The sequence below is a fragment of the Acomys minous genome (genome assembly GCF_964271855.1).
Source record: "Acomys minous genome assembly, chromosome: 10".
Taxonomy (NCBI): domain Eukaryota; kingdom Metazoa; phylum Chordata; class Mammalia; order Rodentia; family Muridae; genus Acomys; species Acomys minous.
In genome coordinates, this window is record NC_140491.1 from 33,853,495 (window position 1) to 33,881,365 (window position 27,871).

The 27,871-nt window shown below is 47.8% G+C and overlaps 2 protein-coding genes across 4 annotated transcripts in view; both read right to left on the reverse strand.

Annotated features, from left to right (window-relative positions):
* Positions 1-5,756, reverse strand: part of RNF4 (ring finger protein 4) — a 33,303-nt gene extending 27,547 nt beyond the window's left edge. The window contains exon 1 of the mRNA XM_084797816.1: positions 5,511-5,756. The gene's annotated coding sequence lies outside the window, so the exon portion shown is untranslated. The remainder of the gene's footprint in view (positions 1-5,510) is intronic.
* Positions 5,757-10,500: 4,744 nt separating this feature from the next.
* Positions 10,501-27,871, reverse strand: part of CFAP99 (cilia and flagella associated protein 99) — a 42,638-nt gene continuing 25,267 nt past the window's right edge. For all 3 annotated transcript variants that reach the window (XM_084797802.1, XM_084797803.1, XM_084797801.1), the window contains 8 exons: positions 26,439-26,516; positions 26,161-26,249; positions 22,604-22,808; positions 15,397-15,538; positions 15,020-15,171; positions 14,306-14,511; positions 11,559-11,721; positions 10,501-11,401 (listed from right to left, as the gene is read on the reverse strand). In XM_084797802.1, the coding sequence (XP_084653928.1) occupies positions 11,285-11,401; positions 11,559-11,721; positions 14,306-14,511; positions 15,020-15,171; positions 15,397-15,538; positions 22,604-22,808; positions 26,161-26,249; positions 26,439-26,516 (1,152 nt within the window). In that variant the 3' untranslated portion in view covers positions 10,501-11,284. The remainder of the gene's footprint in view (positions 11,402-11,558; positions 11,722-14,305; positions 14,512-15,019; positions 15,172-15,396; positions 15,539-22,603; positions 22,809-26,160; positions 26,250-26,438; positions 26,517-27,871) is intronic.

A 27,871-nucleotide genomic window follows, 5' to 3' on the forward strand; every position in this document is an offset into this window, starting at 1 on the left:
GCTGGGATTAAAGGCCTGTGAGCCTTTATCTTAAACAAAACAAAATACCCCAAGCCAAGAAGCAAGCCAAAGCCATAAGGCCAAAACTCAAAAACCCCAGAATGTTGTGAATATTGGATGTGAAGACTTCAGGCACAATATTCCTGGACTACTCCAGAGAATCCGAGCCATGCAGAGCTTTCAGAATGAGTGAGAATTGGGAACACAAAGTTCAGGTTGCTTTCACTCTCAAGAGGCAGTTTACATTTTCAGTAGGCTGTCTCCTGTTGCCACCTCAGTTTCACAAGGTAATATGGTTACCCTCTTTTCTCTAACTTGCCCTCATCTCTGCCTGCCTTCAATTAGTTACAGAAATGTGTTCCTTATAAAAACATGAAATTGTAGGCCCACAATACTAAACAACTTTGCCAACGATTTTTAAAAATGTGTTGTGTCCTACAAGTGTTATCTCGCTAACAAAATTATGATATACAAGCTTGTTTGTGGAAATGAGCCTTAGATCGTCTGCCCCATTCAAATATTGTGAAACGGAGGGTGGATGCTGCAGTATCAGACCTGGATGACTAGGGCTGTTAAAACAAAGCAACTGATGTTTTTAGTAACTTCTGTAACTTAGTTCAGCTGAGTTCAATTTTCTGATTTTTCTTGTTATTTCTCAAAGAAGCTGTGAATAGCAAACAACTTCCTACAACATTCAAACTTTCCCCTTTATATCAACACTACTAAAACAAACACTCCAAACAAGCATTGTATGTACAAATGTAAGTCACTTTCAGGTACTTGAGATGTCCTATCACTCACAATAAGGCCTTTTCCATGACAGTGCCATAATACTTGGGAAGCAGAGGGAGGAATCTGCCTCTTAGGAATCTGAGTCTGAGGCCAGTGTGGTCTACGTAGCACATTTGATACCAGCTGGGAATACACAATGAGTTTTTAAGTCAGAATAAATAATAAATTAAGAACCATGCCAGGCAGTGTTGGTGCATGTCTTTAACCCTAGCACTCGGGAGGCAGATAGAGGTGGATTGCTATGAGTTCGAGGCCAGCCTGGCCTACAAAGCGAGTCCAGGACAGCCAAGGCTATACAGAGAAACCCTGTCTTCAAAAACCAACCCTTACCCCACCCCCCAAAAAGACAAAAGAATTGTATCATATGGGCACACGTGCCATACATGGTGTGGGCTGTACAGGTCAGAGGATAACTTCATGGATCTGGTTCTTCCTTCCACCTTTACATGGTGTGATGGCTGTTCTTGGTTGTCAACTTGACTACATCTGGAATTACAGAACCCAAATGTCTGGATACACCTTCAAGGAATGCTTCCCTTTTCTTTTCTAGACAGGGTCTCTCTGTGTAGCACTGCCTGTCCTGGAACTCACTCTGTAGACCCCTTTGGAAGCAGGCTGGTGGATCTCTGAAAGCTTAATGCCAGCCTGGTCTACAAAGTGAGTCTAGGACAGCCAGGGCTACAAAGAAACCTTGCCTCAAAAAAACTTAAAAAAATAAAATAAAATAAAGGCATGCATCACCACACCCGGAAGGAAATGTTTCTTTCTTTCTTTTTTGTATTTTGTTTTTCAAGATAGGGTTTCTCTGTGTAGCCTTGGCTGTCCTGGACTCGCTTTTGTAGACCAGGCTGGCCTCGAACTCACAGCAACCCACCTGCCTCTGCCTCCCGAGTGCTGGGATTAGGAAATGGTTTTTTTTTTTTGTTTTTTTTTGTTTTTGTTTTTTTTGGTTTTTCGGGGCAGGGTTTCTCTGTGTAGCCTTGGCTGTCCTGGACTCACTTTGTAGACCAGGCTGGCCTCGAACTCACAGTGATCCACCTGCCTCTGCCTCCCGAGTGCTGGGATTAAAGGCGTGCGCCACCACCGCCCGGCTAGGAAATGTTTCTTAATTAAATCATTTTTGAAGCTTCACTTCTAATCTAGATCTGAGGTGGGAAGATCCACCATTTTTGTTTGTTTTTGAAGCAGGGTTTCTCAGTATAGCTTTGGCTGTCTTTGAACTCACACTACTTCTGGTTGAGTGCTGGGATTTCAGGCTTGCTGGCTATTTTTATTGGTTTTGTAGTTTTTCCTGTCCTGAAACTCAGAGATCTGCCTGCCTCTGTTCACCTCCCCAAGTTCTGGAATTAAAGGAATGCAACCACTACCACTGGGAAACCTCTCCTTAATTTAATAATTCTAACTCTAAATCAAGCAGTTAACACACACTCTACTGTATTTACTATACCTGGTAAAACAAAATAAGGTTGCATTTTCTTCTCAATGAAATTGCATTCAAATTATGCAGTTAATTAGACACTTAGAGAGCAGATAACTGGGAGGAATGGAGGGAAGAGTATTTTGATTTGAACTTAGGGCCTGGCAAAAGCTAGACAAGTGATCTACCACTAAGCTATATATGTTATATGTAAGAATCTAGTTGAGGCACTTGGGACACAGAGGCAGGTGGATCGCTGTGCGTTCGAGGCCAGCCTTGTCTACAAAGCCATCCAAGGCTACAGAGAAACCCTATCTCAGGGGGGACAGAATCTAATTCAGATTCCAGTATGCCTGCAAAAAGCTGAGGTATGACACAGTGCTCACCTGTAAACTCTACCCTGTCTATATGAATGGATGGGGGCGGGGGGAGCTGCCCAGGAAGCCTGCTAAGGAGACCTGGCCTCAAAGATGAATGGATAACAAATGATAAGACAATACTGGTCTCTACAAGCATAAATTCCCCACAGCCACAGAAAGTGAGGCTAATTCACTTTCCTGGACTGATTCCACAGCCCAGTCACTTGTGATCCTCTTGCCTCAGCCTCTTGGGTAACAAGAATTAGAGGAACTAGCCACTAGTTTTGCTTTTTTTTTTTTTTTTAAAGGGGGTGGATTTCAGATCTAGGGGGAGAAAATGAATCTTTTCAATACATGTAAAATTATAGTGTCTGTCAGGAAACAATGGGGCTTGGCAGTAGGATTCTTTTTTATTTTTTCTTTGGTTTTCTGAGACAGGGTTTTTCTGTGTAGCCCTGGCTGACCTTGGACTCAGTGATCTGCCTGCCTCTGCCTCCCCTGTGCTGGGATTAAAGGCCTGCACCGCACCACCCACCCCAGCTAGTGGTAGGATTCTTACAGGTTCTGAGGTTACAAACTCATAAGCTCAGTTACACCAGAAGCTGAATCAGGAAGACTGCCAAACTCAAAGCCTGCCAAGACTATCAAGCAAGCTAAAGGGCAGCCTGGGCAACTTAGTGAGACTGTCTCAAGTAAAGCTTGGTTTACCACAACAGGTAACGCATTTGCTATATACAAGCCTGAGAAACTAATTGATCAGAAGCAGCCATATAAAAGTGAAAAGAGAAATTGATTTCACGGAATTGTCTTCTCACTACCAAACACACAAAATGGCACACAGGTACCCCAGATCCACCTCAGAGTAATAGTAATAAAAAGAGAGCCAGAGATGTAGCTCAGTAATAGAGAAGATGCCTAACATGTGAGGCCCTGCATTCAATCTCAAGTCCCAACAAAACAATGCCGTTTGATTGTTCAGGAATGCAATAAAGAATATAGTCACCAAGAAACCAACTTTCCTTGGTAAAAAAAACCGAAGAAAACAAGCAAACAAACAAAATCAAAACTGTTCTTGAGAAGGGTCTCAAGTAGTCCAGACCTCATGCCCAATGTAAAGCCCAAGATGACCTTAGATTCCTGACCCTTCTGCTTCTATCTCTGAAGGCCTGGAGTCGCAAGCACTCTTCAACGTATTTAGAAAAGGTTTATGTGGGAACCCCTACTATAAAGAAAAATACTCATATTTGGGAACTATTAAAAACATCAGCTCCTCTAGCAATGGTGGCACATTACTTTAATCCCAGCAGGTAGGATGCAGAGGCAGGCAAATCTCTGTTGAGTCCGAGGCCAGCCTGGTCTACAAAGTGAGACCTGGACAGCCAATGCTACACAAAGACACTCTGTCTTAAACAAACAAACAAACAAAAAAAGAAAAAGAAAAAAGAAGAAACAAATCAACCACCCCCCACACCAGAAGTGGTAAACTGTTCAAAAAGGAAGCCTTTCAGAAAAGTATAGGAGACTCACGTTTAAGCAATATATCTTTCAACCCATTTCACATCGAACTCACAAGAACATCTAAACCCCGGCGTTTTCTGCATTTAAAAAAAAAAAAAGCAGCCAGGCATTTGGGAGGCAGAGGCAGGTGGATCTCTGGGAGTTCGAGGCCAGCCTGGTCTACAAAGCGAGTCCAGGACAGCCAAGGCTACACACAGAGAAACCCTGTCTTGAAAAAATAAAAATAAAATAAAATTTAAAAGAAAAAGCCGGGCATGGTGGAGCACACCTTTAATCCCAGCACTCGGGAAGCAGAGGCAGACGGTTCTCTGTGAGTTCAAGGCCAGCCTGGTCTACAAAGAGAATCCAGGACAGCCAGAGCTGTTGTACAGAGAAACCCTGTCCTGGGGGCCGGGCGGGGAGGGTGGGGGGAGAGGAAGAAAGAGAAAACAACAAAAGAGCACAGGGTGGGGGTGGGGTTGGCGGGAGAGGGTTCCTCTCACCATAGCTAGGAACTAAAGTCAATCTGCGTGCAATAGTAGGCTTAAAGACCTCGGACTACCTCGCCCTTGTGGACCTCAGTTTCCCCAACCACTTGGGCAACCCAAACTGAGCACCAGACGGAAGAACTGAGGCTGGAAGCGCCCACGGCCAAAGACAACTAAAAAACAAAAGCAGAAACGCCCAGATCTGGACTCCTCCCTCTCCAGTCGAAAGGTGGACAATGGCGTCCACTGCATTTAGGGTTAAGGATCAGGCTAAGTTTCCTGTTCCTGCACAGATGTGGCAGTGAAGGAAATACACGAGAGTTTGCAGTGCTGGGCTTCACTAACCATAGGTAGAGTCGGAAGAGGCTTCTGGAAGCCCAAGCCCCACTCAGCTCCAAGACCCGCAAGCTTCCTCAACCCCCGTCCAGCTTACACAGGGGCCGCCACGCGGCCTGGATGTCCCAGCAAACTCGCAGGCCCGGAGAAGGCGGGGCGGCGTCGCCAGCACACAAAGGCTGCGTCGCCAACAGGGAACAAAAACGTAGCTCAGGTGCTCTCCAATCGGCCCGCCCAGCCAAAAGAGTGACCTTGGATGCCTCCCTCCCTCCCCCGCCCTCTTTGAGCCTCAGTTTCCCTTTCTAGTTTGAAAAAGAGGTACAACCGGCCAGGCCATGGGTGGGCGAGCGGCGCCCCCCAGGCAGGGACTTTCCTCCTTCCGATTGAGTGCGCCGCGCCGGCGTCCGACACCCGCGCGCTCTCCGGGGCAGAGTAAGCACTGTCCGCCCAACCCCTAGAGGCGGGGTCCCGCGACTGGCGGGCACCAACTCCGCTGCAGGCCAAGAAGCCGCCCGCTCCCCGCGCCCTCGCTTGCCGCCTCCATCCCGCGAAGCCCGGCCTTACTTGGAGCTGGGGTTACCAGCCACATACCTCAGCCAATGCGCTCCAGCAAGGACGTACCTACTCCGCCAGCCGCTGAAGAGACCCGCTCAAGCAAGACTCCGCCGCCTCCTCACGGAGACCCACTTCCGCTCAGCCGGGCCGGCCCGCCCTTCACAGTCCCCATTGGCTTCCGCCGCCTTTGCTTTCGGGCCTTACCAGGCTAGGAGCATCACATTTGCAATTTTATTGGATGAGAAAACCATCTGTTACCCTTTGAAATCCACCTTCTTCCGGCCACGCCCCCCCCGCGCGTGCGGGAGCTTCCACTTCCCGCGAGAGTTGTGCTGGTCGCGCTCCTCCCGCGGGAACTTGGCGGAGTCGTTGCTGGGGCGCGTCGCGAGCTTGGTTACTGGCTGTTTGTGACTGACTCTGGCTTTTGACCCGTTTTTACTTGTGGCCTTACGGCCGCAGCTAGCACTAAACCATAATCCCCATCCGTCATTCCATGCCCTTCGCAGTTTCCTCGGTGGTAGATGAGGCCTAAGGGAGTCTGACTCAAGGTCCCAGTTTTCTGGTGCTCCACAGGCAACCAGGCCCGGATCTGCACCATTAAATGCCAGGCTCTGAGTGGGCATGGCGATGCCCGGACTAAAGGAGCTCAACCTGTGCTTCTGGAAGCCTACATGAAAGACGCTTGAAAACTAGACGGGGAGAGAATGTCCATGGGCTGGAGAGATGCCTCAGAGGTTAAGAGCCCTGGCTGCTTTTTCAGAGGTCCTGAGTTCAATTCCCAGCAGCCACATGGTGGCTCACAACCATCTATAATGAAATCTAATGCCCTCTTCTTTCTGTATATGTATTAATGAATAAATCTTTTTAAAAAGGGAGGAGGGAATGTCCAACTAGACATTGTGTGTGCCAAATCCGGGAGAAAAGGAAGGTGTGCATGCTAGGAAACTGTCGGCTAGCTGCCCAGTGTGCCAGGAGCAGAGGCGAGGGGTATGGGAGGCAAGACTCAGATGAGAACACAAATGCCAAGTACTTAACCTGGGCTGGACTGTCCTGCAGAAGAATGTGAAAAGAACCGGCCTCGGGTTAGGACAGGGCCCCCGCTATTTGGCCTCTGGACATTTCATGTTACAAAGTCCCTCCTACCTGAATCTGAGAATAGTATAGTAATTTTAAGGCAAGTCTCAGCACGTTCACACCTGTTACAGGAGATGCATTTTACCTACTTCCTGTCCTGGACTCCCTTTGTAGACTAGGCTGTCCTGGAACTCACAGCGGCCCGCCTACCTCCGGCCAATGCTGTTTTCTTGAGCACTTGTCTCTGAGCTAGGTCCAGGCATGGGTTTAGCAACTAGAAAATGATCAATTCATAGATGGATAAATAGCAACTAGGAAAAAAAATGGATGGTGACCCTCAGGCAATAGGAAAGTTGTCCTAAATGTGGTTGAATTGCTTCTGTGGGAGCAATATATCCTGGAAGGTTGATTTCACAGATGACAAAGCTATTACAACCTCTGACATTTTTTCTGGAATTAAAAGGGAATGTGTGATAAAGTTTGATCCATACACACCTGACTCAAGTGTAAAATGTGTGTTTGGATGTTTTGAGCATATTTTCAAAATGTTATAACTGAAATAAAGAGAATTTACAAGTTTACGAGAAATATAGGCATTTCTTCTGAAGTTATTTTTAAATATTTAAGACATGTAAGACCAAAATAGGAATAATATACCTTACAGGTTTAGGGTTCTGTTTGCAGTTAGACATTCTTAAGTTCTTTGGTGGGTAGTGGTAGCCCACATCTGTAATCCCAGCACTCAGGAGGCAGAGGCAGATGATCTCGGTGAATTTGATGCTAGTCTGATATATAGAGCTAGTTCCAGGACAACCAAGGCAACACAGAAATAGCCCAGGCAGTGGTGGCGCACGCCTTTAATCCCAGCACTTGGGAGGCAGAGGCAGGTGGATTGCTGTGAGTTCGAAGCCAGTCTAGTCTACAGAGTCTAGGACAGCCAAGGCTATTACACAAAGAAACTCTGTCTCAAAAAAACCAAAACAACAAAAGCCAAAGTTGTTCCTGTTTGTCCTGTGCAGGTTAAGGTTTCTGTTTGTAGCTGAAAAGCAAGTTCCAGTTTGTCCTCTATTAAGTCCTTGCAAGGTAAGGTTTCTATTTGTAATTAATAAGTTCCTGGCTGGGCTCAGTGGCACACACCTGTAATCCCAGCACTCAGGAGGCAGAGGCAGGCAGATCTCTGAGTTTGAGGCCAGCCTGGTCTACAAAGCAAGTTCAGGACAGCCCAGGCTACACAGAGACCCACTCTTGAATAATATCCCCTATCCCCCAAAAAGTTCCTGTTTCTTAGATCTGATGTAAACTGCTTGGAACCTCATTCACATGATGTGCATCCTTATTTTTTGTTCCTTCCCTTTAATTGTATCTTTCATTTTATATGATTTGTGGTTTTCTGGCATGCATGTCTCTGTGAGGGTGTTGGATTCCCCTGGAGCAGGAATTACAATTGTGAGCTGCCATGTAGGTACTGGGAATTGAACCTGGGTCCTCTGAAAGAATAGCCAGTGTTCTTAACCACTGAAGCATCTCTCCAGCTCTCATTGTATCTAACAATGTATAACAACTGACTTTATAGCCTCTATGAAGCCCCTCTTAGTCCTATAAAAGGGACTTTAAGAGGCCACCAGGGGCTGCTTTATCAAATCTGAGACAGGTGGCTGGCCAGTCCCAGGTGCACCCTAAAGGAGACCCCAGTAACAGCAATGGTTGTTCCCTTTGGACCTAGATTAAGCAAAAACCACACCCAAACAGGGCTTCTCTGTGTAATAGCTCTGGTTGTCCTGGACTTGCTTTGTAGACCAGGCTGGGCTCAAACTCAAAGATCCACCTGCCTCTGCCTCTTGAGTGCTGGGATTAAAGCCATGTGCAAAAAATAAAAATAAAAATAAAAAATAAAAAGGCATGTGCCAACATACCTGGCCATTTTATTATTTATTTAACAAAGGGGCTTTTGATCGCTAGACTTCAATACTCTGATAGCTGAACCTTGATGGTCAAACTCCGGAGGAGGAAGTGTCCAAATAATGGGAATAGACCTTGGTGGCTAGCTTTAGGAATGCAATTTAAAGGTTTTTTTTAGCAAGGCAGGTGGAATGGGAGAGAAGGGTAAGATCTACCAAAGCCACATGCTTGAATGGGCTAGTGTGTGCCTTCACACCCCAAAACAGGCCTTCATACCCCAAAACAGAGCTTGCTTTATTTTTATTTTTATTTTTTATTTTTTATTTTTTATTTTTTGAGACAGGGTTTCTCTTATAGTCCTGGCTGTCCTGGACTCACTTTGTAGACTTTGCTGGCCTTGAACTCATAGAGATCCTCCTGCCTCTGCCTCCCAAGTGCTGGGATTACAGGCATGTACTACCATGTCTAGCTAGAGCTTACTTTTATTGGACAGTCATGGATTTGGTCTTTTCTCCTTATGATTCTCATGTTTAACAGGCAGGCAACTGGAATGCACAATTTGATTCTACATGTAGAAATGCAGTTCAAAATGTCTTTGGGAATTTCATTTTTTTAAGCCAGCCATACATGTCTAATCAAATTCCTGGTTAAAGTGACCAAATTTACGAATACAATGAGATTAGTAATTTACTCTTCTAGCCTAAGAAAAAGAATTGTATATTTGGGATTTCGGTTTTGAAGACAGGGTTTCTCTATTTAGCCCTAGCTGTCCTAGACAAAAAACAAAACAACAAAACAAAAACTATCACATGTATTTGTTGTGTGTATGTACATGTACCACAGAGCACACGTAACAGAGGATAACTCATGTGAATCAGTCCTTTCCTTTCACTATGTGGGACCTAAGGATCAAACTCAAGTCATCAGGCTTAGTGACAAGCACCTTTACCTCCTAAGCCATCTGCCAGCCTCTTGTTTGATTTTACACAGTCTCTCTCTATATAGTTAGGCTGTTATGAACTCACCTAGGTCAAACTAAAACTTACCCACCCAAATGTTGCGATTACAGTGTATGCTACACTTGGTGTTAGATAAATTTTCTTAACAACTTTATTATTTTATGTGCATTGGTGTTTTTGGTTTTGGTTTTGGGTTTTCAAGATAGGGTCTCTTTGTGTTAACCTTGGCTGTCCTGGACTCGCTTTGTAGATCAGGCTGGCTTCAAACTCACAATGATCCGCCTGCCTCAGCCTCCCGATTGCTGGGATTAAAGGCGTGTGCCACAACGCCCTGCTGTGTGTTGTTTGTTTGTATGTCTGTGTGAGAATGTCAGATCTTGGAGTTACAGACAGTTGTGAACTATCATATAGGTGCTGGGAATTGAACCTGGATCCTCTGGAAGAGCAGTCAGTGCTCTCAACCTCTGAGCCATCTCTCCAGCCCTGGCTTTGGGTAAATTTAATATGTTGAAGATGTAGTACTAAAAGCCAACGGCCAATTTTAATTTTATGCTCAGAAACTTCCCTCACGTTTTCTCTGAGCATCATTTGACAGTGAACTTGCTCCCTTACAAATAGTGCCTGCTTCTGGTTCTAAATATCAACATGGAGAGAAAAACTTGGGTATCGGTGCTCCCACAAGTTCACACATGGGAACCAGTTAAAGGTGGTTTCCTTACACTATGCACCAACTGCAGGGTGACTTAACTGTCCCTGCCCTGTTAAGAGTCTTTTAAGCCAGGCAGAGGTGGCTCACGCCTTTAAATCCCAGCACTTGGGAGGCAGAGGCCTCTCTGTGAGTTCAAGGCCAGCCTGGTCTACATAGTGAGTCCAGGACAGCCAGGGCTACACAGAGAAACCCTGAAACCCTGTCTCAGGGGGGGAAAAAAAAAAGGAGATAGGGATTTGTTTCTCCCTGGAGCCTTGGAATTCTGTTCTACAATACTGGGGTAGGACTCCAAAACTTAAATCTGCTCCAGTCAATGCCAAGAGACTCTCTTGGTCTGAAGCACCCTGGGGTACAGTCTTACCACCTGAGGAGCTATCTTCTCTGCAGGCCTAAGAAGGATGGCCAGGGGGGTGGTGTGTGTCTCCTGAACCCCTCTGGTAGTTTATCCTTGGTTTAGTCCCTCCCCAAGACTTGCCACCATCTTTTTTCTATGAAACAAACATCATGATACAGCTTTATTCTTCAGGCTAATTGTCACCAGTAGGCATTCATCTCACACACACCTGTTATTAAAGTCCAGCTGTCCCTGGTGCAGGACAATGTGAAGGCCAGAAACTTAGAACACATCTGATCTGACCCGCTACTTGCCCTGTTGAATGGTGCTCCCGATTCTTTTGGGTTCAGACTCTTGATGATGCTGACCAGACACCTGAAATTAGCTTAAGCCAGAGTCATCTCTTTGAAGACAGATGGCCTCATTAACAGAACAGGAGTGGGCTATAGTTGCTGCGGGATAATCCACTTGAGGCATGAGAAGAGCCAGTCTGAGGCAGGCGCGCAAGAATTTGGCCTCATTTGCAGTCCCGTACCCGTGTGGAGTTCGGGGGCATATCCACTGGCTCCGGGTGGAGAGGGGGTTCCAGGCCAAGAAACGCCTTGCTGGGCATAGGGAAGGGCCTGGTTTAGCGTATAAAAACAAGGGTAGCCTGTTGCAGTGCAGAGGAAGAGTAGGTAATTGTTGAGCGTTTTCCCTGTGCTACCACACCTCGTCTTTTCTAGGGCAACCGTACAGGGGCAGACTGGAGCTGGAGAGAGGCTGGGCTTCTCGGTAGAGGGTGCAGGAAGAGAGTCGTTGACAGAGGGGCAGGGGGCCCAGGTCTGCAGCCACACGCAGGGTAGGCGTGGGGCCGCCGGCGACCTCAGGAGGCCTTCAGGTGACGTGTGGGTTGGCAGGTGCGGTCGGCCTCTTGCCTTGCCTGCAGCCTGCGCTCGCGACTCCGGTCCAGCTCCAGCCAGTGCTGGACCTCCTCCTGTGCCTAAGAGCAGGCGGTAGATTGGGCAGTCGGTCAAGCAGGCAGCCAGTCCTGCACCCAGGCGCTCAGGCATCAGCTTTCTCCTCCTCCACCCCGACCCCCCCAACAGCCCTCAACCTCTCAGACCCGACAGGTTGCCCTTGCTTCTCTCTCAGCTCACCCGCAGCTGGGGGCGCACGGCACGGGATGGTGACAGAAGCAGCTGTGCTGTCTGCTTGCGGCGCTCAGCTGCCCTCTCCTCCATTCTGCGCTGCAGCTCCAGCACGCGCTCGTCCTGGGAGGGTGTCCCCAGGCTTGCCGCCTGGGCCTTCTTTTCCTCCCACCTGGACGGCAAACAGCACTGGCTTAGAATCGGGCTGGGTGGCACCCAGGATGTTTTTTTTTGTGGGATCCTGCCAGTACCTTCACCTTTTTAATCTTTTAATGGTTTCAAATAAAATAAAATAAAATAAAATAAAATAAAATAAAATAAAATAAAATAAAATTCTAACTATGTGTAGACTTGGTGAAAACTCCTTTTGCCTCACACTCTCTTTAGCTCTCAGCCTGCCCCGTGGCCCCTCTCCCCACACCGCCCCCCTCCCCCCAGCTGCTGCTGATCCTGCGCATTTCTTTTCTTTTTTCTTTTTTTCCTGTTTTTTTGAGACACAGAGTTTCTCTGTGTAGCCTTGGCTGTCCTGGACTCCCTTTGTAGACCAGGCTAGCCTCGAACAATGCTGCGCATTTTTGCACACCCACTGCCACTTCTTAATTCGGGCTACTTTCCTGTTCAGTTGCAGGCTTTGCTACCTAACGCTTTCTTTGATTAAAGTGTTCATCACGGCATGGGGTATGAATACTTGCTCTCCTCCCTTTTCAGCTCTTGCCCAACTGCCCTGGCCCTGTTCCCCTATAAAAGTCCTCTTATCAAATTCCTGTGGATAGAGGCTGGCCAGAGCAGCCCAAGAGTGATGCATTTTCTTCCACTGGTAATGAGTTAGGGTCCTTTCTCTGGCCACCTCTCCCCCTCCCCAGCCACATTGAAGGTACCTTCTCCAGAGCCTAGAGTGTCCTGTTGTAATAGGCTTAATTATCTCCTTCCCTGCAGCAGTTGTGACCATGCGACCAACCTGGCTGCCATTGGACACTGGCCTCGAAAAAGATGCTCTCAAACAAATAAAAGGTTTGTGCAGAGCCTGGTGCTATGGTGCACGCCTTTAATCCTAGCACTCTAGAGGCAGAAGCACTTAGATCTCTGTGAGTTTGAGGCCAGCCTGGTCTACAAAGTGAGACCAGAATAGCCAAGGCTACACAGAGAAACCTTGTCTTGAAAAATCTAACACCAAGGACCAAAACAACAACAACAACAACAAAAAGGTGTGTGCATATGCACAGACACCCATATGTGACATAGCTACTGGTTTAAAAATTAAAAATAGGGGCTGAAGAAATGGCTCAGGTGTTAAGAGCACTGGCTGCTCTTCCAAAGGTCCTGAGTTCAATTCCCAGCAACCACACATGGTGGCTCACAACCATCTATAATGAGATCTGGTGCCCTCACATGGCCTGTATGCATACATGCAGGCAAAGCACTATACGTAATAAATAAATCTTAAAAAAAAAAAAAGAAAGAAAGAAAGAAAGAAAAAGAAAGAAAGGAAAAATAGCAAACAGTATTTTAAAAGCCCTAGTAGTCTTGGGAAACTTGGAGCAGTGTGAATGTAGACAGGTATTTGAATGATCCTGAGGACTTTGGTTACTTTTGCTAGTTATGTCATGATTCTGTGGTTTATGTAGGGCAGCAGTGCTCAAGAGTGAAGTGTATGGTAACTGCAACCATTTCTATGCTTACTTGTTTCTAAATGGCTGCAAGACTGAGAAACAGGTAGCCAGCTAGGAGAGGCACATATGGCACAAAGGTTGTGCTTGTGACATTGATGTATTGCATAGTGCAGAGGAATTTTAACTCAGAACATGGCTGCTCTGGCAAGAGATCACATCCAAAGACCTTCTAGGTCTGTGTGATCCAGCTGGAATATAGCACACCTTTAATAGCAGGAGACAGAGGCAAGCAGATCTTTGAGTTCAAGGCCAGCCTGGTATAAAGCAAGTTTCAGGTAAAGAAAAGCTTAGGTCTAGGTGTGGAGATACATGTGATTAATCCCAAAAAAGGAAGGTGAAGTTGGTTTGTAGAAGGAAGCACCCATGTTTGAAGGTGTTGTCTAATTGAGTGACAGGAAAAGTGACAAATTAGAGAAAGATTTGACAGAATAGAATATGCCCAACTCTCACGAAAACAAAAAGGAAAGGGAAGCTACTTACTCCCCCACACACACTTTGAGACAGGGTTTCTCTCTGTATCCTTGGCTGTCCTGGACTCACTTTGTAGACCAGGCTGGCCTAGAACTCATAGCGATCCACCTGCCTCTGCCTCCCGAGTGCTGGGATTAAAGGCGTGTGCCACCACGCCGGGCTCAGAAAGAATTCTATAAACTCATGGGACAGAGGATGGGCAATCCTTTTTGCCAAGATGGCTCCGAAAGCAAAGGAGGAAGCTCCTGCCCCTCCCAAAGCCGAAGCCAAAGCAAAGGCCTTGAAACTAAGAAGGCAGTGCTGAAAGGCATCCACAGCCACAAAATGAAGATCTGCATGTCACCCACCTCCCGGTGGCCCAAGACCCTGCAGCTCCGGAGGCAGCCCAAATACCCTCGAAAGAGCACACCCAGGAGAAACAAATATGTGATGGGCATCGAAGCCATTGCCACAGAACTGATTAATTCTCCCATAAAAGAAAAATGTCAGAATTGCCATAAAGGATTGTCTGGCGGTTTGCAAGGGCACCCACAGAGGAAGGTGTGTATAGCAGACTTGCGGCTCCTCTGCTCCTTCCACACAAGGAGGTGCCCTCCCTGGAACCATGGTACCCACCTCAAGGCTGCAGTTCTGCCCATGGCTGCGCGGCATAGCGAGATCTGCTCCACTGTGTTCTGTAGCTTTTGGCTTTTGGCTCGCTTGTCCTGGATGATGTGATCCCGCTTCTCCCTCCACTCTCGTTTCTGGGTCTCTTTGAGCAGGGCGAGCCGTTCTCTAAGTTCCACAACAGACATCTCGCCTTCCAGGCCATATCCCGGGATCTTCCAAATAACAGGAGAGACCTCAAGCGGGCAGCTCTACAGCCCAGTTGCCCCTCAACCAAGAAGACCTTTCTTCCGCTTCAGTATACCTGTGCAACCCCCACTGGCAGCTCCAGCCTAGAGCCCTACAGTACAGCTGGACTTCCCAGCTGGATACACTGCACCCCTCAGGTCTACGTGAGACCCAGCAGTCAGTTGCAAAAGCTTCCCAGCCCTCCCTACTTGCTCCTGTGAACCTAGATCTCTGCTTTCTCACACAGGCTGCTGCCTGCCCCCTTTAGCCCTTAGCTTTCTCTGGCTCTGGACATTTTTGTTTGTTTCTGTTTTTGAGACAGGGTTTCTCTGTGTAGCCCTGGCTGTCCTGAACTCAGTTTGTAGACCAGGCTGGCCTTGAATTCACAGCGATCTGCCTGCCTCTGCCTCCAGAGTGCTGGGAATATAGGCATGTGCCACCTTTATATACAAGGAGGTGCCCTGAAGTTGAGGCCTCCAAGGGCCACGGTTTCACCTGGGTAAGGTCCACCAGCTTCCCCTTGCGGGTGGGTTGTGTCTCCAGTGCACGCAGCTGGGCGATGAGCTCACAACGCCGCCTCTGCTCCTCTCTGGCTTCCTCTGTGCTACGCTGGAGCAACTCCCGGCTCTCCTCTATCACCTCCTGAACTTGGGAATAAAGTGAGGTGCTGATGAGGACAGTGAATAGTCTGGCTGACACTGGATAGGGGCTGCGTCTCCAGGAGTTGTCCTCTTCAAGCCTTGGTCCCTGCTCAGGCCCTAGCCCACCCTCTAGGGGGTACCATCCCTCCCTGTCCAAAGTCGCTTGTTTGGTAATTGAGAAGGAAGGAAGGGAACGGGGTGGGCCTCGTGGCACCTGACTCCCTGTGGTACCTATTTGCTGCCGGCCCTTCACAAGCTTCATCTGGGCCAGCCTGACGTTCTTCTGGGCCTCTGTGACCTGCTCCACCAGCTCTTTCATGGACTTCTCCTCTTGGAGGCGCCTCTCAGCACACTGCAGCATTAGCTCAGCGGTCTGCTCGGACAGAGAACATAAGAGAGTGAGAACTGAACTGGGCTGGGTCCTCCCTCTAATCCTATCCCAACATACATCAGAAGTTTGGGGGTTAGCCAGCCAGCCCTGGCCCTCGGCTCCTGGAGAACCCAGTTCCTTTGAAGTTGGGTCTAGAGGGGAAGTTCCACCTCAGGTCCTCCTTCTTCCTTCCTTCTTCCCAGGGTTGTCCCGGGCTGTGTTTCTAATATTTTATTGTAGCAGCTCTAGAACCTGAGAAAGTAAGATGCTCACAATGGGGGAAACCTAGTGGGGAGAGTCTGGTAGGAGGCACATGGATTTGATCTTGAGAACCAAAAGGTATGTGTGTGTGTGTGTGTGTGTTTTATTTTGAGACAGAGCCTCATGTAGCCTAGATTGGCCTGGAACTTGCCTTGTCTTGAACTCCTGATCTTCCTAGTTCGACATAGGAGTGCTGAAATTAAAGGCATGTCCCACCACCACCCTGCTGGACTTTTATTTTTATCTTTTTTTTTTTTTTTTTGATCCACCTGTCTCCCTAGAGCTGGGATTAAAGGCATGCACCACCTGCCCATGCCCAGACCTTGACCTTTATTTATCCTGAAGATTGAAACTCAGAGTTTCCTCGAGCCCTCTCATTGACTTATACCCTCTGCCCCACTGAAATATCATATTAGGTTAGAAAAATGCTCATGTGGATAGCTATAAGAAAGTAGCTGTCAGAAGCTGGGCGGTGGTGGCTCACACCTTTAATCCCAGCACTCAGGAGGCAGAGGCAGGTGGATTGATGTGAGTTTGAGGCCAGCCTGGTCTACAAAGTGAGTCCAGGACAGCCAAGGCTACACAGACAAACCCTGTCTCAAAAAACAAAAACAAAACAACAACAAAAGTAGCTATTGGGGCTAGAGAGATGGCTCAGCGCTTAAGAGCACTGTCTGATCTTTAAGAGTACCTGGGTTCAATTCCCAGCAACCACTTGGTGGCTCACAACCAGCCAATGTGATCTGATGCCCTCTTCTGTCATGCAGGTGTACATGCAGATAGAATACTGATATGTAAAATGAATAAATCTAAAAGAAAGAAAGAAAGAAAGAAAGAAAGAAAGAAAGAAAGAAAGAAGCTATCTAGCAGGGCAGTGTTAATGCATGCTTTAATACTAGTACTCAGGAGGCTGAGGCAGGTGGGTCTCTAAGTTCGAGGCCAGCCTGGTCTATAGAGAGAGTTTCAGGACAGCCAAGGCTACACAGAAAAACTTTATCTCAAACAACAACAACAACAACAACAACAAAACCTAACAATGACAAAATCCAAACCACACACAACGAAAGTGGCTATCAGACTATATGGAGAGTCATTTTGTTAATTTGGAGACATGGCCTCACTATGTGCCTTGGTTGGCCTCAAACTCTGCCTCAGTCTCTCAAGTACTGAGTGAGATGGATGGACCAGCTATCATACCTACCTCAAGTAACCAAGCAAGAAAAAACCAAAGGAAGATGCCTGTTTCTGCACTTTGGGCCTCTTCTCTAAACAGAGATAACAGGGATCTCAGACATGGTCACACGCCCTCTGGAGCCAAAAGATAGGAGAGCCAGGCCCACGGTAAGTGGATGGCTGAGAGCTTCATGCTGGGAGTAAAGGAAAAGTCAGCTCATGGCACATAGACGCTGAGAGATGACACAGCTCCGCAGAAAAGGCACCAGCTTGGGAACAAGCCATGCAAATAAGAACTTAGAGGGGCTGGAGAGATGGCTCAGTGGTTAAGAGCACTGCCTGTTCTTCCAAAAGACCTGGGTTCAATTCTCAGCACCCACATGGCAGCTCACAACTGTCCATAACTCCAAGATCTGACACCCCTTCACCAATGCACATATATTAAATAAAATATTAAAAAATAAAAAAGAACTTAGAGGTTGCTTTTGTTAAGTTCACTGACTGAAGTCTGCAGGTACCTGATGGGTAGCTAAAAGCAGAAAAAAAAAAAAAACCACATGCCCATGTTGCCTCCATTTTGTGTCTGTCTTCTTTACTCTCTAATTCTGGGTCCCATTCTTGCTCCATTTACTACCTAGACACATTAATCTTTTCAGGTTGTTGCTCTGCCCCAACCCCCCAATGGTGAAAATAGGAAGATAACAGCAATGGCTCCTGGGTTTGCAGGGACGTCATAATCAACAACCTGTCAATCATCAGCTTTTTCTGTGTTTTGTTTTCAGTTTATTTTTTCATGTGCATGGGTGCAATGCCCAAGGAGGCCAGAAAAGGTGGCCAGATCTCCTGGGAGTGGAGTTACAGGTGGTTGTAAGCCACCAGGTGGTGATGGGAATCAAACATGAGTCCTCTGGAAGAGCAGCCAGTGTTCTTAACCACTGAGCCATCCCTCCAGGGCCAATCAGCGGCTTTTTACAACATGTAGACCATTGGTGCAGCAACCTTGAAGCCTCTGGTCATTGTTCCAAACCTGAGACCAACTCCGTGTTGCCTACGTTCACCTTGGAATCCAAAACTACAGGTCTAATGTCTAACTAGTGTGTTGTAACTCTCTGAGTCAGGCCTGCCCGGGCCTGGGACTCTGGTAATAGATACATAGATTTCCCAACATCTGGGCTTTCCTAAGCTTCAGTTTCATTTAACTTTTTTTCTAAAAAACAAATGGGTTTTTGTTGTTTCACTTCCCTTGCTATGTCACTTCCTCAGTTGTACTAGGCACACTGAACGGCAAGGCAAGGGCTCAAGAAAAGGGGGTCACCATCCGTGACAGTATAGGCATCAGCACAGTACTAAGGGTCATCAAAGAGAAGGGAATGGGGGGGGGGGGAAACGTGAGGGGTTTGGTGAGACGTATTTCTGTGCCAGATCCACAGAAAGACTGGCATCACCAGGGAAGTGGGTGGCAGAGCAGCCAGCTGGCTGAGTGTACGGTCAGATGCCTGGCTGTCTCTGATGGAAACCTGGGCCTGTGTTCTGCCTGGTGGGTGTTGAGGGGTGAGAGGCACTGAATGCATCCTTGCTCTAGCTCTTAAGTTCCACCACAGATCTTCTCCTCCCCACAACGGGACGGCGTCCAACTAAGGCCTGTTCTTCAAGGTGGCACCAAGCAGGAGCTTTGACTTTACCTGCATGGGAGAACTTCAAAACTAACCCAGAGCAGGGGGTTAGGGGGGTGTAGCTCAGAGAGAAAGTCCCTGTCTGGCCTGTGGAAGGCCCTGCGTTTAATTCCCTACACTGGAGGGGGGAAAAAAAAAGTCAACACAGAACATGCTAGATGGCCTTTGTGTGACTGGAGCCAAATGGAAAAGCACTGCGGGAGCTGCCAAACTACATCAGACTGAATGAAGATTTTGGTAAAAATGTACCAAAGCACGGTCCCTATGGCAACCAGCATGCAAAAATGTTTCTCACTAGTGGATTTAGTGTTGAGACCAGTACAGCTATCCCTGCATTGGTCCTGCTGTGACTAGGGGTTAAGAAGTGAGCTTTATTCAGTATAGCTTATTATTTGCATGGTTCATCAAATTATTTTAAAAGGAGGATAAATTTATTTAGAAAATATAACCAAAGCTGGGTGTGGTGGCGCACGCCTTTAATCCCAGCACTCAGGAGGCAGAGGCAGGTGGATCACTGTGAGTTTGAGGCTAGCCTGCTCTGCAAATGGAGTCTAAGACAGCCAAGGCTACACAGAGAAACCCTGTCTTGAAAAACCAAAAACCAACCAACCAAACAAATAGAAGAGGCTCCATAAGGGTCTGGAGCAATATAAACAGATCAGAGCTGAGCCAAAGGGACCTGTGGCCAAGTGGAAGTAAAGGGACCTTGCACAGGGGAAAAAAAAAGCTGAAATTGATCAGCACGTGCCAGGGCTGTAAAAAAGCATCAGTACAGTGCACAGTGCACAAGAAAGCTTAAAATCAATTTTATTTTCAAATAGTGTTATCTAATGTGGTTATCATTAGGCAAACATTTTAGCTCTAGGAATGAATGTGTGTGCCTGGCATGCTCAGAGCCAACAGCAAGACTCCTGGGCATGCATAGCTTGGTCAGCAGGGCATTCACCCACAGACACTGACGGGCACAGTTCCAGGTCTGGGATGCCAGCCTCCTGTGGCCTGACTGTGGAGACAGTTGTGTTGACAAGGCTCAGGGTTCCTTAGACAGTCCTCAGGTTTGGCAGCCGTCAACCCTCACTGTGGCACTCTCCTCCTTGGGTTCTACTCACAAAACTTTTGGGTGTCGGGGAGACTTTGTTAGGCTGTAAGCCTGGAGAGGCTGTGAGAGTATCTTGTCTGTAGCCAGCAAGACACTTTTGACTTAGCAAACAGACAATACAGGAAGACCCAAATAGAAATTTTAGCATGGAAAAACAAATTCTCGATAGCGTTGTTTCCAACCTGAAATGTCCCTGCCAATTTGTGCCTGAATATTTGGTGGTGCTGTGTGGGGAGGGTTTGGAACCTTTAAGACAGTGGCCTAGTTAGCAGAAGCAAGTCACAGTAGGCAGGCCCTGAAGATGGTAGCTAATTGGTCTGGCCCAACCTTTCTGCTCCCTGCTGCTATGGATAGATAGAGCTGGCTTCCTCCCTGGGGTGGACTGTTTGTAGCTTCTAAGCCAGGAGCCAAAACAAATCCTCCTTTAAGGTCCTCCTGTCAGGTATTTGGTCACAGTGATGATAAAAGTGATGAACTCAGGTGAATCCATAGCAGAGTGGAGGGTCTGAGGAAAAGAGAAAAACAGGGGTGGTCCAGTTTGAACCACAGAGGGCAAATATAATGAAAACCCTGCAGAGAGCATCAGGGGCCTGGAGGGTCTATAACAAAATACCTAACATGTGTGTCATTGGAGTCCCAGGGGAGAGCAAGCAGGACAGATCTACAAGAAAGTAGCTAATATTGCTCAAACGTGCCAAGATAAATCATAACCTGAAAACTAAAGACAAAGAAAGTGTCCAGAGGAGTGATACTTGGCCTGTAGCAAAAAACAAACAAACAAACAAACAAAAACAACAAATTCCCCAAAAAACCAAGTGATGGAGGCTGGAGAGATGGCTCAGCACTTAAGAGCACTGGCTCTTCCAAAGATCCTGAGTTAAGTTCCCAGCAACGACATAACCATCTATGAGATCTGGTGCCCCCTTCTGGCGGGCAGGCACACATGCAGGCAGATATTGTATACGTAATAAATAAATAGACCTTTTTTAAAAAAGGCTCTGGTATTAGAAGACCTGCTGTAGAACAGTGGTTAAATATTCCATTGCTTTTTAAAAAAAGAATTGTGTGTGTGTGTTAATGATGAGTGTAGGTAAGCATGTGTCATAACGTGTGGAGGTTAGAGGACAATTTTGGGAGTTGGTTCTGTCTCTACTGTGGCGATCCAGGCACTGAACTCAAGTCATTGGGTTTTCTCTGTAAGTGTCTCCTCCCTGAGCCATCCTGTCAGCCCCTCTTGTTTTGTGGCCAAAGCTAGCCTCATATGCACTATAGCTGAGAATGACCTTCAATTCCTGATCCTGCCACCTCTTATCTTCCAAGTACTATGCTAACAGGTGTGAGCCACCACACCTAGACCCCCTCCCCAGTGTATGTGTGTGCCCACACATGTGTGTGGGGTGTGTGCGTATGATTTCTACACCTCATTTGAGCTGGCAAAATTACATCGATATTAGACTATGGTAAGCTACGTACTGTTATAACTTGGATCTTAAATATCCACTAACTGGTCCGTGAACTAAAGTTTGGCCCCTAGCCAATGGCACTGTTAGGAGCCAGCAAAAACTAATGGGGCTAATGGGAAAATGTTAGGCTAGGAGGGGCGCGACCTTGAAAGGGGTAGCAGGGCCTCTTCTTTGTATCTTCTGTTTCCTGTAGCTTTGTTCCATCATGAGCTTCTACCCTGGTGCCCTGCTACAGGCCCCAAAGAATGCAGTCCATAAACCATGTACTGCAAACTGCGAAAATTTAAAGTTGATTATCTAGGTATTTTATTACAATAATAAAAAACTGGCTAAAAACATATAATATTTTGAACAACAAAATTTAAAAAGCTACAGAGGGGTAGGTGTGATGGTGTACACAGGTCTTCGGTCCTAGCAGTTGGGAGGTAGAGGCAAGTAACTCTATGTGGCTCATAGAGACAAGCAGGCAACAGAAATTTACTCACCAACCAGTCTAGCCAAATTGATGAGTCTTGGGTTCAGCTAGAAACCTTGTCTTAAAAATAAATAAAGGTGAAGCCAGGTGTGGTGGCGCATTCCTTTAATCCCAGCACTCCGGGAGGCAGAGGCAGGTGGATTGCTGTCATTTGAGGCCAGCGTGGTCTACAAAGTGAGTACAGGACAGCCAGGGCTACACAGATTGAAACCCTATCTCTAAAAACAAACAACAAAAACAACAAATCCTCCCCTCAAACAAAACCCAACCCCCCAAAACAAAACAAAAAAACACAGCACAAATATAAGAATATGTTTTCATTTAATCCCAGGTGTGGGGATGTGAGGCTGCTTTGCACTGTCTGCAGCAGCTGACTATGGTTTGCTGCATGCTCTCTAGCGGAGGTGTGGTTTTGCCAGCTGCAGAGAGTTTCTGCAATTCTGGGAACTTTTCAGAGAGTATATAAATTTACAAGACCTAAAAGGTGGGGTTGGTGGTTGGTGGTCCTGGGGGGTGTGGTGGTGGGGGCAGTTTTGGTTCGTTAGTAGTTGTGCTCAAAGGGAAAAAAAAGAAAAGAAAAGAAATTAAATTTAGGTATCTTTCTCTTCCTCCTTAATCCTATCTTCCCTGCATCTCCTATTATCAGTGGTACACAGGCAAGGAGAGACAAAGATGAGACCATTGATCCGGGGTGGCCCCTTGGCATGAGCAAGGACACCACTCATCCTACTTAAGGCCGAACTCTTATGGACCCCTGGCTGTTGAGGTAGGGCCAGAGAAGCCATGTCTCCCTGTAGGTCTTCATGGGTGACGACCTGGGGTCACTGCTGCCAGGCTGTACTCATTATTTCTCTGTGGGCTATGGCTCGTGACTCCCGGGAGTCACAAGTATGGCCTTGGCCACTCCTGCACAGTATACATCACCTCCTCCTTCTTCTGGTCAGCCTTCTGCTTATTTTCCTGCATGAGGTTATGCCGGGCCAAGATGGCCTCCTCGTGACTCAGCTTCCCCTGCAGCCTCCGGCACTCGCCTGCAGCCAGCTGTTCCTCCAGGTCCTTCGCCTGCATCTTCTTCTGCCACTCGAGAAACTCGGAGAAGTCCCCAGCCCCATCCACAAGCTTATCAACCCTGGGGAAGAGACACAGAGGCGCACCGAGGGCTCCTCATGTGATCAGGACCACCGGGCGACTACAGGTCCTCTCAGACATGGACAGCCTCAAAGAAAATCCAGCCATGCCACTCAGCCCCAACCACATCTACCTACTTACATCTGCCTGTCTCTCCTGTGTACCCACCCTTCATCCACTTCTCTGTCTATTCTTGCTCTGTCCCTGTCTGTCCACTCACCAGCCATGCCCACACGTGCTTACTCACGCGCTCATCTCTCCAGTCGGCCACCTGAGCTCCTTATCACTGCCCAACTCATAGACACGAAAAAATACTCATGGCTGGGGGTCCAAGGAGCAAAATGACCCTGACGGTGGGCAAGAGGAGGAGACCAGGTGTTGGCAAGGCTCTCCCTGCCCTGGACTGTCTCCTCACTCACAGAGCTGGGATTTGTGGCCATGAGCCTGCTCCCTACCATAGCAGCACCAGAGACTGTGAAATGCAATTGGTTTTCATTCCCACTTCTTGCCATATGACTGGATGCCTAAAATGCTTGAGAACACCAAAGTGTCTTTTTCTTTTCTTTTTTCTTTTGTTGTTTGTTTTTAGAGACAGGGTTTTTCTGTATAGCCTTGGCTGTCCTGGACTCACTTTGTAGACCAGACTAGCCTCGAACTCACAGAGATCTGCCTCCCTCTGTCTCCCAAGTGCTGGGATTAGTGCCACCACCACGCAGCAAAAATGACTTTCTCTATGCAAATAAAGCAAGGGTGGATTAGTGGTCTCTGGCACCTTCAGCAATGGTGGCTGGTCACCGGAAAGACAGGAGCACAGTTTGGAAATGTCGGCTTCACCTTCACATTGCTGGAGGGAAGCTGGACAGGACGGGGAGGGGATTTCACATATTAGTGATTATTAATCACACATGTGCCGAGTCCTCATACAACACAAAGGTCAGGGGTCACATGAGTTTCTGGAGACTGGAGCAGATGGAAGATGCTGGAGGCTGGTGATCTGAATGGGGTGGGAAGCTCTGAGACTCCTCCTCCTCTCTGTCCTGTGTGGCTCTTCTCTGTGCCCTTAGTCATGATTTTTACAATGAATTGGTATATGAAACTAAGCCTGTCTCCAAGTTCTTTGAACTTCTGTAGGCAATTTAATCAAGTGGGGAAGGAATTCAAGGGAGAGGGTTTAGCTTATCTATCTATCTATCTATCTATCTATCTATCTATCTATCTATCTATCTATCTATGTATAGTGTTCTGCCTGCATGTACACCTGCAGGCCAGAAGAGGGCACCAGATCTCATTATAGATGGTTGTGAGCCACCATGTGGTTGCTGGGGGTTGAACTCAGGACCTTTGGAAGAATAGACAGTGCTCTTAACCTCTTAACTATCTATCTCTCCAGCCCCAAAGGTTTAGCTTTTTTTTTGGTTTTTTCAAGACAGGGTCTCTCTGTGTTAGCCTTGGCTGTCCTGGACTCGCTTTGTAGACCAGGCTGGTCTTGAACTCACAGTGATCCACCTGCCTCAGCCTCCCGGGTGCTGGAATTAAAGGTGTGGGCCACCATGCCCGGCCGAGGGTTTAGCTTTTAAGAGTTCTTACTGGCTCTTCCTGTAAACCGCCAGAGGTGACCTGGGAAGATGGTTCGCTACTCACTGACCCAAAAAAAAACCCCTACAAAATCATGCAAATCAAGCGGTTCAAATCTTCGTGTTCACTTTAAGAACACCTGGGAAACTGCCCAGGCCATCAAGGGTATGCATATCTGAAAAGCCACCAAGTGTCTGAAAGATGTCACTTTAAAGAAGCAACGTGTGAGACGGGGGTGTGGTGGTGCACACCTTTAATCCCAGCACTCGGGAGGCAGAGGCAGGTGGATCGCTGTGAGTTCGAGGCCAGCCTGGTCTATAAAATGAGTCTAGGACAGCCAAGGCTACACAGAGAAACCCTGTCTCAAAAAAAGAGGATGGACCAAGGAAGAGCCACTTGGTAGTCTAGAATTGCTGCCTGTGGTCTGTACCAGCAAGGGTATACAGCAAGGAATCAGATCCCGAGACTCCGCGGAAAGGCCTGGGTGTTAGTGGTGAGGCACGGCCCAGGCAGGGGTAGGAATGGACTGATGTGTCACGGAACAAGGGGAACTCAGTAGTGTTTTACTATCACGAGAGGCTCAGAACAGGAAATGGCAGTGACCTACGCCAGTTACACCTCACCCTGGAGGGGAGAGGCTCCTGTAAGCTGAGCCACTCCTCCCCTTTAGAGCTGCCCTCACAGAAACCCGAAAGTCCTGGGACTGTGGTGACAGAACCAGAGAACGGTTCTAATAGGGCAACATCACAGGCAACATCTTCTGGGTCACATTATCCTTCCCCTGTAAAGGATGCATGTTTGAAGACAGGGCGTAGACTGTGGAACTGTCAGTCATGGATTTGGTCCTTGGCTGCTTGTTTGACTGCTAGCTGGCCACCCCTGGGTAGCTTTGGGTAGAGCGGGTCACCAGAAAGACTGAGACAAAACCAGGAGTAGCGTTCTGGGATCTGGGGATGGGCAGAGGGAATTGATGGTGAAGCTGGTTTCCCCCTTTACCAACATGGCAATCAAACACATCTACCTTTGAGGTCTCCACAGACTGCAAATGCCAAGATTGGTGTGAGCTCCTGGACGGCTCAGCGGATAAAAGATCTTAGAGCGTGGTGCATCTTCCTAGAGTAGGGAGGCATCCACTGACTCTTCTATTGGCTCTATGCATCTCTTCATCAGTATCAGCCATAATATCTTTTACAATAAACTAGTAAACATATGTAAATGTGATTGTGAGTAAACTCTATCCTCTCTTCCCAGCCGTCAGAGAGCTAAGATTAATATGTGAACCAGCAGATGGGTGGTGGTGGTGGCACACGCCTTTAACCCCAGCACTCCGGAGGCAGAGGCAGGTGGATCCCTGAGTTCTAAGCCAGCCTGGTCAAGAGAGTGAGTTCCAGGACAGCCAGGGTACACAGAGAGACCCTGTCTCAAAAACAAAAACAAAAACAAAAACAAAGAGGACCTACTATGCCCCTCCCTGGCCTTGCTTACATTTTCCTCAACATCAGGCCGGGTGTGGTGGCACACGTCTTTAATCCCAGCCCTCGGGAGGCAGAGGCAGGCGAATCGCTGTGAGTTCGAGGCCAGCCTGGTCTACAAAGCGAGTCCAGGACAGCCAAGATAACATAGAGAAAGAAACCCTGTCTCAAAACAAACAAACATTTTCCTCAACATCTTCAGAGCTGCCCCCTGCTCTGTGTCGAGCAGCCTGAAGACAGGTTCTTGCTCTAGGCTTTTCTCTTAAGGACGCCGCCCTTGAGGGTGGAACTCCACCTGCCCCTCACCTCTGCAGCTCCTTCTCCACCTGCCGCTGGTACAAGGCCCCTTCTCGAAGGATGGTGGCTGTGTTCAGCTTGACCGGGAAGCTGTTTGGCTGTGGCAGAGGGGAGAGATGGTGTCTCATCAGCGAGTGTCCTGCCCTTCCACCTTGTCCCCTGCCTGACCGAGGCACTTCTCCCTGCTTCAAGGGTGAAGCCGCCTACGGGGGCCCTCTCAGGGCCTTCCTTGGGTAAGGCAGATGGGAAGTCCCAGGAAGAGGCCTCCTAGGCCAGGAGACCCTCACCTTGTAGAAGGTCAGATTTGGAGTCCTGCGTATCCGGGGTGCAGATTGTTGCTGTTGCTGCTGCTGCTTCTTGACGTCCTGCAAGTCAGGCAGAGGTAGTCTGGCATCTGTGCCTGCCCAGCACTCTCCTCTGTCCCCACTTTAGCTGCCCATCTGCATGTGCCTACCCTGGCTCCTCGGGATGACATTCTGTCTTCCGTTGCACTCCTAAACCTTGCTGGGGTGCTGAACCTCCTGGGCAGGAACAAGGACAGGGTGTGCTAGACCTAGGGACAGCAGTCCCTGGATAGGTTGGCTAACTTCCTCGGGGTTCAGTATCCCTTTGCTTGGCTAACCCCCAGGGCTGAGTTCTCACCGGCCCTATTCCCTTTTCTTGGGCTGAATGTCTCCTGTTGTCCTTCGACTTTTTTTTTTTTTTTAAAGATTTATTTATTTGTGGGGCTGGAGAGATGGCTTAGAGGTTAAGAGCACTAACTACTCTTGCAGAGGTCATGAGTTCAATTCCCAGCAACCACATGGTGGCTCACAACCATCTATAATGTTATCTGGTGCCCTCTTCTGGCTTGCAGGTGTACATGCAGGCAGAGCACTGTATAATAAATAAATAAATAAATCTTTTAAAAAAAAGATTTCTTTATTATTATGTGTACAATGCTCTGCCTGCATGTACACCTGCAGGCCAGAAGAGGGCATCAGAGAGCATCACAGATGGTTGTGAGCCACTATGTGGTTGCTGGGAAATAAGCTCAGGACTTTTGGAGGAGCAGTCAGTGCCCTTAAGCTCTGAGCTCTCTTTCTAGTCCCTGTCCTTTGACTTTAAGTCCTAGTGTGGAGCCCATACAGGCAGCCATCACAACACCAAGCATGTTGTTGACTAGGGTACATAGCCCTGGACAACCCAGCAGACAGAGCCTGTGTGGATGAGCTGCCCCAGATGGCCCCACTCCTGAATAAGTCTCTCTGAGGACAGAACTTATTTGTATTAGTCCATAGTCACCCTCTTCTTTTATTTATTTATTTGCTTTTTTGAGACAAGGTTTCTCTGTGTAGCCTTGGCTGTCCTGGACTCAATTTTTAGACCAGGCTGGCCTTGAACTCTCACAGTGACCCACCTGCCTCTGCCTCGAGAGTGTTGGGATTAACACGCCTGGCCTATTATTTTATTTTTTTAAGACAGTGTCTCAGCTGGGCAGTGGTGGCGCATGCCTTTAATCCCAGTACTTGGGAGGCAGAGGCAATTGGATCGCTGTGAGTTTGAGGCCAGCCTGGTCTAAAAACTGAGTCCAGGACAGCCACGGCTACACAGAGAAACCCTGTCTCAAAAAACCAAAACAACAACAACAACAACAAAAAGGTCTCACTACTTAGTTCTGGCTGGCCTGGAACTCACCATGTAGACCAGGCTGGCCTCAAACTCAAAAAGATGTAGGCTG